Raw genomic sequence first — 12057 nt, 5'->3', positions numbered from 1 at the left:
CCCACCTAACACAAAGATTACTATGGTCAGTCAGATCTTCAAGTGTGTCTCCTGATGAAAAATAATATTGCCCTGCATATGACAAAGATGATGGAAGGCCTAGCTACAGTAGATTGGGTTATTTACCCCCTACAGTTCCAACTGACAAAATTAAGTGCTCCTCCTATTTCTGTATTAAGTTGGACCATGTATTGTACAGTGATAAAAGAGGGAATACAGTATATTGACTGTAAACTTAAAAAGAGGAAGAGAAGGACAATAATAGAGATAAATCAAGTGAAAGTGTTGTATCAACAGCATATACAAAACAACACAGAACGAACCATAAACCAAAAACCATCAACCATAAACCTTTCCCACCCTACCCACTCACGCTGAAGGGTCTCCTCAAATGAGACGCATGCACCTTACTGCCCTCCCGAGGATCATGTGATAGCACATGTAGCAACATCGTCACAGGGCGAAATACTATAGCAGTCTATGCATTGTGAAGCAGCGTGACATAACATTATGGCAAACACATTCTTTAACATACTATTATAAATGTAACTATCAGTCAGAAAACTTCAGTGTTTGTAAAGATCTATAATGTTTGTAGATGACTTCTAGTCAGCAGTCAAGAATAATTGGTAGCTAGCAATATTGTCCAGTGTCAACTTGCTAGCTGAATAGCGCTGTCTATTTTAAGGTCTTCAGGTTTGATCCTTTTAACACTCAAGTAAAGTTAAATTCTGTGGGCAACTACATAGTGAACTCTGATGATTCAAATTTATATTTCCCCAGAACTCAGGGAAGTGTTTTGATCGGCCAACATGATAGCATACTAAAAATAACATTAATGAAGAGACTTTCACAGACAGTAATCAGCTGTTGTCTACTGATAAATATAACAATTAAAATATTATGGTGCTACGCAGAAAGGTCTAGCACTAAAGAACAACACTAATAGAAAATCACAAGTGTTATTCTTTATAATGCACTGTGCTTTGAATCAAAGCCAGTAAATGCATTTGTCTTTTGCATCAGAGAGCTGAAGCAAATGGGCTTTCATTGATAACCACAGGATAACTGAGTGTCAGTATAGCGAATCCAAAGGTGCCCTTCAGCATGCCTGCAGTAACACTAAAGCCGATGCTTCAATATTTGATCCACTGGGAGTGAGAACGGTTTGTGAATTTACGCTCCTATCCTTTGTGGTGATTTTTACCTGACACTTTGGAATAGTGTATTTTTGTGGATGTGCAGAGGGATAGATTCTTGTGACATACAGTAGGTAATATGTACTTGGCTGAAACTGTGAAATGAGTTACTCTTGTTGTAACCCCACAACACTGACAAAATCAGAATAAAAAGATGAGCGAATTTTTGCTTCTAAAAGAGAATAAAAATATGAGTGAATTTTTGCTTCTAACCATGTCAGTGTGGCAGAATTATACCTGACAGAATTTGATATTTATATTTATAAAACACTATTCTTATCTGCAGTTACATACAAAATGTAACAGCTGTCCAACATTCTCAACACCAGCAGACATGGCCGTATCATGACCAAAACAAATTAAATCTCCTGAGTATCCTGGCTATGCTGCGTGGTCCCCTGGGGTTCAACTGACCCCACTTTGAGAAACAATGGTTTAGGCCCCAACCACCAGCGTCAGGTGGAGATGGATGGGACAAAGGAAAAAATTTTGGATCTCCGCCCCCACAAATTCTAACAATAAAACAACGATCAAATAACATTACATGCAAAACTTTTTATCATTGTGAGAACTTTTTTCAAAGATGTATAACCTTATAAAAATGTTCCTTTTACTTCATGATAAGAAGGTTAAATATGTGCATAATTTTCTGTGAACTTTTAAATAACATTAGCCAAATCTCTGGAAGCATTCCCCATTCTCTACAATCAAAGCTTCTTTAAACAGTAGTGTATGATGTCCTTATTATTGAAGAATGTGTGTCCTAAATTTATCTCTCCATGTAGAGGGATACTGTAGAAAATTGTTGGGATACTGCAAAGCTGCTGTCCAGCCACATTGTGTTGTTTCATTTTTTAAGCACAATACTGTGCTTAATCAATAAGTTTGATTGTATTTAACAAATGTGATCTTTTGTTTGTAGGGCAATGCTGGACAGCCAGGCCTTATTGGAACTATGGGATCTGCAGGAAAGCCTGTAAGTTGGCCAAAGCCTGTGTAATGTCACAGCAGTTAAAGATGCTCGGCAACGATACTCAGACTCAGATTTCATTTTTCTAACCAGGGAGAACGTGGAGAACAGGGAGAAGTTGGACCAGTTGGCCCTATTGGTGGACCGGTGAGCGCCAACCTCCTTCCTATTTGGGCATACCAGTGTTTCTTCTTCTTCTTCTTCTTCTTCTTCTTATTATTATTATATAATATTTGTTTTTTTTTTTACATTTTCTTATGTTTATATAATTTTTTTTTTTTTACATTTTCTTATGTTTAGGGAGATAGAGGCGAGCCAGGGCCACCTGGACCTATGGGGAACCCAGGAACCAGAGTAAGTGGTGTGTGTGTGCATGTGTTTCTGTAACTTTTTGTGTGACTACAAGTTTCCCTTAATAGATTTTGATTGCCTTAACATTTTGAATTTCACAAGGACATTTGTACACCAGATGGTTTTGTTTTTTAGTTCTTTTACAGAATCTGTTTTACAGTTGGTTGCTTATCTGTTAGGAGAAAGTCATCCCTAATCTTTATGAGCACCCATTATGAAAGACCATTCCAACCCAACCAATGATGTCCAGATATGCGTCCAACATCCTTATTAAATGATATTTTAGTCTTCGCAATGTAATAACAATGTTATAACAATGTAAGCATCCCTACACAATTTAACAATGCCATGATTTTTAGTGGCATTGATTATGTCTCTTTATTATGATTTTATTATGGCATATGATTATGGTTATTATGCATGGTTATTTACCATAGAACTGTTTTTTTCTAATTTGACATGAAATGCAACAATTTAATTTAGAAGAACCATCAGAAGTGCAGAAAATCCACTCATTTGGTGGAAAAAACAACAGAGGAACTTCATGGCGAAACTTATATGTAAATACCTGGTTAAAAATACCCTTAAAAAGGAAAGCAGTCTCTGGATCATACCATGTTAGCCACGTTAAGCCACTGTAGGATGATAAGTAAGCACCAAATTAATTGTTTACATAAATTCCAATGTTTTAAGACAATGCCATTAGGTGGATCCTTTTCCAGTTGCACATTCAGAAAATGTTATAGATTTCCATAGAAAAAGTACAGGGTTGTTGTGCAGGGACTATTCTTTAAATTATTAATTTTTAAATTATTCTTTAAACTGATTTATAGGAAATAAAAGACTAAACTGTAGTTTGGAAAATGTTATCCAGTAACTGGGACGTACTTGTAAATTCTTATAAGTATTTATAAAGAGAACAGTGCAGGAGCCATCCTTTTCTCTCATTCTATCCATGGAAAGTTGTCATCATTCCCAGTGACTCTACAGACTGATCTGTGGTATACAAAGGCCTTAAATAGCTCAACGCCTATCCCCAATGAATTCACTGCTATTAATGGCAATAATGATTTTTCTCATTGTTTCGATGTTCATTCAGCCAACTGATAAAGGTGGAGCAGTTGTTGTATGGCTCAAAGACGTTTACATTAAAGAAGCAGAGAATCTCTGATCTGCTGATCTCCCTTGTTGATCTCTCTCTCTCACACACACAGACACACACACACACCCACACAAAATAAATAATTCTGGACTTCCTATTTTTTTTATTTTTTTTCTTGTCCACAGAAATAATATCCCAGTTTCTGGATGACATTTTCCAACCTATTGTTCAGTCTTTACTTACATTCATCAAAGACTTTTCACATTTCCATACTTCAAAGGAAAATTCCATTCTATATTCTCAGCTAATGCAAATTAAACACATTTGCAGTGAGAATGAAGACTTTCTCCCAAAAGGTGAGGAAATGTGTGACCATTTTTATAACTGGATTTCCTAAGAAAGTCTGCACAATCCACTACTAAGACAGACTGAATTTGCTCATCATCCTTCTAATAAAACACTGGCTAAATTATATGTAAAATGGCTTTCCTTTATAAGAATCTTCCACTCATGTCCTTCAGACGGGAAAAAAACATCAAAGACATGCTTGTCATGAGTTAATTAAATGAGCAGCCTAATTCAATTCAGTTTTATTTGTATAGCGCTTTTAACAATGGACATTATCACAAAGCAGCTTTACAGAAATTAATGGATTCAAAAAATATATTGTAAATATGTGAATTTATCCCTAATGAGCAAGCCAGAGGCGACAGTGGCAAGGAAAAACTCCCTGAGACAATATGAGGAAGAAACCGTGAGAGGAACCAGACTCAAAAGGGAACTCATCCTCATCTGGGTGCAACGGATAGTGCAATTATAAATAGTGCAAATGTGCAATCAGTAAATTGATCACAGTCGAAAGAAGTCCAGTTGGTTAAAATCTATCCACTGTCCACTGATGGAGTCCTGAGTACGAAGGTGCTCGTGGCAACTGCAGCCCCAAAGCCACCACAGCAATCGCAGTCCCAAGCCATCACAGTACAGCTCCCCATATGAGATCCCCAAGCCATTTCCACAGCCCCCAGGTGGCACCCTCCCCAGCAATCCAAACGGTTCTTCAGGCCATCCATATAGGGCCACCCCCAGCAACAGCGAGCGAACTCAAGCGATAAGAGCTCCAACCAGAAGTAGGGCATCAGGATGGGTCAGTATGGGCCTACGAGTAACTATGGTACTTTTGCATGTAACCATTCAACATTTTCTCCTTGAATTATTTTTTTTAATACAGCCACAATAATTATAGGCTTTACACAATTGTTTTGTCACGCATCACTCCGTCATGACATCATCTTAGATTAGTCCATCTGAAGTGTGAGAAGACTATCTAATATTTATATTAAAGTTGTTTGCAGGGCTCTAAAGGTGATCTTGGTCTGCCTGGACTTCCTGGATCCCCAGGCACACCCGGAGAGAAAGGAGGCAGGGTAAGTGCATTTTTAAAACAAAAATTGTACTTTGATATTCCAGTAAAAGGTGTAATTTGCAAGGATAGAAGCGATAATTATATGATACTCTCCCAGAACAGTATAAAACGCATGAGCTATAAGGCTATCTATCTATCTATCTATCTGTCTATCTATATCTATCTATCTATCTATCTATATATATATATATCTATGTATATATATATATATATATATATATATATATATATATATATATATATATATATATGTGTGTGTGTGTGTGTGTATATATACAGTATATGTATATATACACTATATTGCAAAAGTTTTGGACACCCCTCCAAATCATTGAATTCAGGTGTTCCAATCACTTCCATGGCCACAGGTGTATAAAATCAAGCACCTAGGCATGCAGACTGCTTCTACAAACATTTGTGAAAGAATGGGACGCTCTCAGGAGCTCAGTGAATTCAAAAGTGGTACCGTGATAGGTTGCCACCTGTGCAATAAGTCCATTCATGAAATTTCCTCACTACTAAATATTCCACGGTCAACTGTTAGTGGTATTATAACAAAGTGGAAGCAATTGGGAACACCAGCAACTCAGCCACGAAGTGGTAGGCCACGTAAAATCACAGAGCGGGGTCAGCGCATGCTGAGGCGCACAGTGCACAGAAGTCACCAACTTTCTGCTTAGTCAATAGCTACAGACCTCCAACCTTCGTGTGGCCTTCAGATTAGCTCAAGAACAGTGCGTAGAGAGCTTCATGGAATGGGTTTCCATGGCCGAGCAGCTGCATCCAAGCCTTACATCACCAAGTGCAATGCAAAGTGTTGGAAGCAGTGGTGTGAAGCACGCCTCCACTGGACTCTAGAGCAGTGGAGATGTGTTCTCTGGAGTGACGAATCACGCTTCTCTGTCTGGCAATCCGATGGACGAGTCTGGGTTTGGCGGCTGCCAGGAGAATGGTACTTGCCTGACTGCATTGTGCCAAGTGTAAAGTTTGGTGGAGGGGGGATTATGGTGTGGGGTTGTTTTTCAGGGATTGGGCTTGGCCCCTTAGTTCCAGTGAAAGGAACTCTTAATGCTTCAGCATACCAAGACATTTTGGACAATTTCATGCTCCCAACTTTGTGGGAACAGTTTGGGGATGGCCCCTTCCTGTTCCAACATGACTGCGCACCAGTGCACGAAGCAAGATCCATAAAGACATGGATGAGCGAGTTTGGTTTGGCGGAACTTGACTGGCCTACACAGAGTCCTGACCTCAACCCGACAGAACACCTTTGGGATGAATTAGAGCGGAGACCTCCTCATCCAACTTCTCGTCCAACATCAGTGCCTGACCTCACAAATGTGCTTCTAGAAGAATGGTCAGAAATTTCCATAAACACACTCCTAAACTTTGTGGAAAGCCTTCCCAGAAGAGTTGAAGCTGTAATAGCTGCAAAGGGTAGGCCAACTCCCTATTAAACCCTACGGATTAAGAATGGGATGTCATTAAATTCATGTGCATGTAAAGGGAGACGTCCCAAATCTTTTGGCAATATAGTGTACACTGATTATCCATAACATTAAAACCACCTGCCTACTATTGTGTAGGTCCCCCTCGTGCCGACAAAACAGCTCTGACCCGTCGAGGCATGGACTCCACAAGACCTCTGAAGGTGTGCTGTGGTATCTGGCACCAAGATGTTAGCAGCAGATCCTTTAAGTCCTGTAACTTGCGAGGTGAGGCCTCCATGGATTGGACTTGTTTGTCCAGCACATCCCACAAAGGATCCTTTGTTGTATGGCCTTACTTTGACACATACCACCTACGTAAACACCTTCATGGCAATGGTATTTCCTAATGGCAGTGGCCTCTTTCAGCAGGATAATGCACCCTGCCACACTGCATAAATTGTTCAGGAATGATTTGAGGAACATGACAAAGAGTTTAAGGTGTTGTCTTGGCCTCCAAATTCCCCAGATCTCAATCCGATCGAGCATCTGTTGGATGTGCTGGACAAACAAGTCCGATCCATGGAGGCTCCACCTCGCAACCTACAGGACTTAAAGGAACTGCTGCTAATGTCTTAGCACCAGATACCACAGCACACCTTTTCTGGAGTCCATGCTTTGACAGGTCTGAGCTGTTTTGGCATCACAAAGGGGACCTACATGATATTGGGCTACATGATATATATATATATATATATATATATATATATATATATATATATATATATATATATATATATATATGTATGTGTGTGTGTATACATATGTACACACACATACATATATACACACATATATACACACATATTTTTACTTTTTAGATCCTTGTAGATATCATTTTTAAACAAGTCTGCCTGAACAAATAAACGTCATTATACCACTAAACAATGTAATTATGACAAAAATACATCAAAAAAAAGTCATCAACGCATGGATATTTAATGAATATATTCTATCTTTTCAAAATTGTTATTTATCTGTTTGTGAAAATAATCTTTTGGTTAATTTATTAACAATGTATCAGGGGGACCCTGGTGAATTCGGATCTAAAGGAAAGCAGGTGAGGTTTTGATCTATTTATGGATTTCTTTATCCACATCGACCTGCATCAGCTTAATATAACACGATATGCATCGGCATGCCAACTGATTTGTAACTGAAAGTAATACATTATTATTTTTCCTTGTGGTAACATATCTTTATTCTAGGGAGAGCAAGGTGCAGAGGGAACCCCTGGAGACAAAGGAGATGTTGTAAGTTGAATAACTTCATTCTTGGAATATACACTGTTGATGGATATGTGTTATTCTGAAAGTTTGCAATATAAAAATAGTTATACATTTTTTTATATAATTATATTATATATTATATATTATATAGTTATAAATTTTAATGCTTATTTTATTTTGTGTCATGTCCATTTAGGGGGAGCCTGGAGAGCCTGGACCTAAGGGAGCAGTAAGTTTTGGATTTAGTATTTTGAGCCAAAGTGCTCATGGTTTTATGAAAACTTAAATTAACTATATTGAAACAAATTTATTTACTATTTTTATTCTGAGAATTGTTTTATTGTTGTTAAGGGTGGGCTGTTTGTTGTATTACCATTTTTTTACCTTTTTTTAAATTTCAATTTCAGACTGGTAATCCAGGAGAACCAGGGAACAGAGGCCCTGAGGGTGGCCGTGGGCAGCCTGGCATCGAGGGACCCCCTGGTAGTCCTGGACCCCGTGGTGTACAGGGGAACAGAGGAGCTCCAGGTCCTCGTGGTTCTCAGGGCCCAGCAGTAAGTCAACTATTAGAGCAGGGCAGAGATTAATAGTTTTTTTAATCTTCATTTAAACAGGATAGTTACATTTAGAAGAATTTTAAACAGAATCCAGTGACTTAAAAATGTTGCCATAGATAAAATATGTGTAATGTGATGAAATGAAGGATGCACGTAAAGCACGTAAGATCAGCATGCTTTTGATTGTGGGAAACCAGAAATCATTGTCAAAGTCTGTAGCATGAATATCACATGCAGGCCATATACATCACAGGAATATCCATATACATAATGAAAAGCACAGGCACAGATCTCAGAAGGGAAGTCAAACTAGAATTACAAGGAAAGGGGAACTGTGAAACAAGGCTCAGAAATGCATGTGAAAACATGGCTTCAGCAAGTTTTTTTGTCTATTTGGGAAAAAAGTACTTTTCCCATAATAATTAGGGACTTTAGCTTTTTTTGTTGAAGAAACATTGTTTGGGAGTCCCAAGTGGCGCAAAGCAACAGCATTCGCCCTGTCGTCAAGAGATTGTCAGGTGATTTTCAAGCCCCCAAATCAAACCCTGTGGCACTACAGCTTTAACAGTAACCTTTTTAGACAAGATCCATTATTTGCATATTGAAATCTTTTACTTAAATAATTCCTAAGCTAGCCAAAGGTCTTATCAGACAATTCAATATTAGATGCAATAAAGTGATGCAATAAAATATGTTCTACAGTATGAAAAAGCTTTTGATAGGTCAAAAAAAGATTAGCACAGGATTTCTTAGGCTGCTTTTCAGCATTTAATCCTATTGAATTGAACCCCGGGGTGTTCTGTCCTTGGTGTGGCAAGTGAGAACACAGTACTCAGGTGTGTATCAAAACAACTGCTTTGAAATGGTGAGGTGGTCACCATCATGCCATATATTTACATTCATGTAGTTAGTCAGTGTGCTATTAATATCAAGTGCAGGATTTGGTTTAACATTTCCAGCTGTATAAAGCAACAATAATTCTAGTATCACTGATAATCTTCACAGTGCTGACTCTTTAAAACATCTTAAGCAGAGTAAAACCAAACATGAGTCATCAGATTCTTGAAGCTTTCGTTTGATTTATTTAAGAAATTTATCCAGTGCTATTGTGAAAAGGTAATTGCCGCTTGAATGTAATAATTGATTGCACCACTTTAAGCAGCAAATGCGTCCTATAATGGGATACTTCTTTGCAAAACTGCTTTAAGTCAGGTATACTGGTAGGTTTTCAATGATGAACTGCTTGTGACAGAGCCTGCCTCTGGACACTCCAGAACATCAATTTTCAGCCAGTCAGACATGGACTTGCTTTTGTGTTTAGGAACATTGTCTTATTGCATATTTCACTTCTGCTAACAGATATAATTTTCTGGTATAGAGCAGAATTCATGGTTCCTTTAATAACAGCAAGCATGCAATATGCAGGTCAATTCCAAAATATAGATTCAGTTCCAATATGTTCAGTTCCAGTTATTTTGTTGACAGGTTTAAATGGATGAGATTACCTAAGTGAGTCTTTATAAAACAAGGACATATGAACTCAGAAATTTGATGATTTCTGAATGGGAGAAAGGCAACACATTGGCAGTGGGTATCTTGATGTAACGGTCAGTAAATAAACAGTCAGGGGGATGTTCTCAGTGTAACTTGTTTCAGTGTAATTGTTGATGAGTAGGTGTTTTAGTGCATTATCACTTTTAATATAATATGTTGAAATTATTTATACAATTATTGTAATGTGTATGTGTACTCATGTATGTGTATGTTGTGTATTTGATGGTGTCAGCCTTTGTGAGACATATTCTGACTCAGTATTCACACTTCTCCTACCAATGCACTAAAAGCAGATTATTTTGTTTAAAGATTGGAACGTACAGTATGTGACTTTTGTTTCGTAAATCTCATGCATTTTATACCTAGTTTATCAGAGGTGTACCTATTTTTAACTGCCAAATAGAAAGCCAGCAGTGTGATTGAATGTGAAATGTCTGTTTACAGGGGAAAGGACCAGGTGATCAGCACATCAAGCAAGTTTGTATGCGAGTAATGCAGGGTGAGTGTGGAAAACATAAAAGCTAAAAACTCTCCTTTATTTATACAAACTTTGTTGATCAGAACTTTTCAGGCATGAAGTCATGCAGATGACAACTCTGCTGGAGAAATATTACAAATATTATGTTTTACTTCCTAATGTAAATCACCTTAGTAGATTCAATTAAACATTTTCCCATTGGGATTTAATGGTTTTCAAGTGTAAATAGCTGCACTGCTTCCAATAAACATGAAACTCTTTATTTAGATCATTCCCAGTACATTATCTAGCTGTATATAAAACAGTAATATCTAATTTGTTAAAAGCGTTATGGGTGCCTAACCTAATGCTATAACTGACAGGACACCATATACTGGTATAATGCACCTATATTGAGACCAAGGTTGTTCATGTTGGCATTTGCAGTATGGTGCCCTACTAGGTTTACATACAAGATAGGCATTATAATGATGTGATTAGGTATGTTATATAATTCTGTGAAATGCAGAATTATGTGACGTGATCCTATTAATGATTTTTGTGGCAACAAAAGTTAGTGGAACGATTTCACAGCTTTGCACTTATACTTGCAAAGTAAAACTGCAAAATAAAAAAATTGTAAATTGGTGTTTGTTGTTATAGAGCAACTGGCTCAGCTAGCTGCCAGTCTGAGGAGGCCTGAGTCTGGTGCTATTGGTCTACCTGGCAGACCTGGGCCCCCTGGTCCTCCGGGTCCCCCAGGAGACAGTGGTTTCCCTGGACAAGCTGGTGCAAGAGGACTCCCTGGTCTCAAAGGACCACCTGGAACAATGGGTCTCAAAGGGCCTAAAGGTAGGTAACTATTTCTCAGATATAGTTTGTTGTGATTATCATTACTAGCTGACTAAAGAACCCCTGTTTATTGGTAGGCACACAATATACATTTAGACTTTATATATGTATTCTGATTATTCTACAGGTGAAATTGGAGACAGAGGAGATAGAGGACAAACAGTACGAGGTCCTAAAGGGTTGCCAGGACCACCTGGCCTGCCAGGTCAGCATAAATCTGATGCCGTTGCACCATGGACAACTACACTCACCATCCACTTTATTAGGAACACCTGTACACCTGCACATTCATGCAGTTTTATAATCGGCCAATCATGTGGCAACACCGCAATGCAAAAAAATCATGCAGATACAGGCCAAGAGCTTAAGTTAATTTTTGTATCAAACATCAGAATAAATAAAAAGTGTGATCATGGCATGGATGTTGGTAATAGAAGGGCTGGTTTGAGTATTTCATAAACTGCTGATCTCCTGGGAATTTCACATACAACAGTCTCTAGAGTTTACACAGAATGCTGCAAAAAACAAAAACATACTGAGGTTAATCTTGGTTCCAGAACCTTTGTGGCTCATCTCTGTATTACTTTGAAAGTTCCAATCTGGCCTTACGATTCTTACTGCTGATGAGTGGTGTGAATCTTGTGGTATGGCCTCTGTATTTCTGCTCTCGAAGTCTTTTGAACCGTGGATTGTAATACCTTCAACCTTGCCCTGTGGAAGATGTTGTTGATGTCACTGACTATAGTATATGGATAGTTTTGTGTATAAACTGTCCATACACACCTTTGTATGAATGTGATTTATCAAGTTCTTCTTGTGGGACACACTTCCTGTTCACCATGCATAAGCAGGTTCTTGTACTCCTGACCATGTGCA

The 12057-nt window shown here is 38.2% G+C and overlaps 1 protein-coding gene across 1 annotated transcript in view; it reads left to right on the top strand.

The window, feature by feature from the left end:
• The window catches only part of col9a1b (collagen, type IX, alpha 1b), a 33712-nt gene that overhangs the window by 18401 nt on the left and 3254 nt on the right, over window positions 1-12057 (top strand). The window contains exons 21-31 of the mRNA XM_026942879.3: window positions 2122-2175; window positions 2263-2316; window positions 2470-2523; window positions 4975-5046; window positions 7557-7592; window positions 7741-7785; window positions 7958-7990; window positions 8169-8315; window positions 10317-10371; window positions 10993-11181; window positions 11309-11386. Coding sequence (XP_026798680.1) covers window positions 2122-2175; window positions 2263-2316; window positions 2470-2523; window positions 4975-5046; window positions 7557-7592; window positions 7741-7785; window positions 7958-7990; window positions 8169-8315; window positions 10317-10371; window positions 10993-11181; window positions 11309-11386 — 817 coding nt within the window. The remainder of the gene's footprint in view (window positions 1-2121; window positions 2176-2262; window positions 2317-2469; window positions 2524-4974; window positions 5047-7556; window positions 7593-7740; window positions 7786-7957; window positions 7991-8168; window positions 8316-10316; window positions 10372-10992; window positions 11182-11308; window positions 11387-12057) is intronic.

The sequence above is a fragment of the Pangasianodon hypophthalmus genome, chromosome 28 (assembly GCF_027358585.1).
Source record: "Pangasianodon hypophthalmus isolate fPanHyp1 chromosome 28, fPanHyp1.pri, whole genome shotgun sequence".
NCBI lineage: Eukaryota > Metazoa > Chordata > Actinopteri > Siluriformes > Pangasiidae > Pangasianodon > Pangasianodon hypophthalmus.
This window is presented reverse-complemented; position numbering and strand designations above follow the sequence as displayed.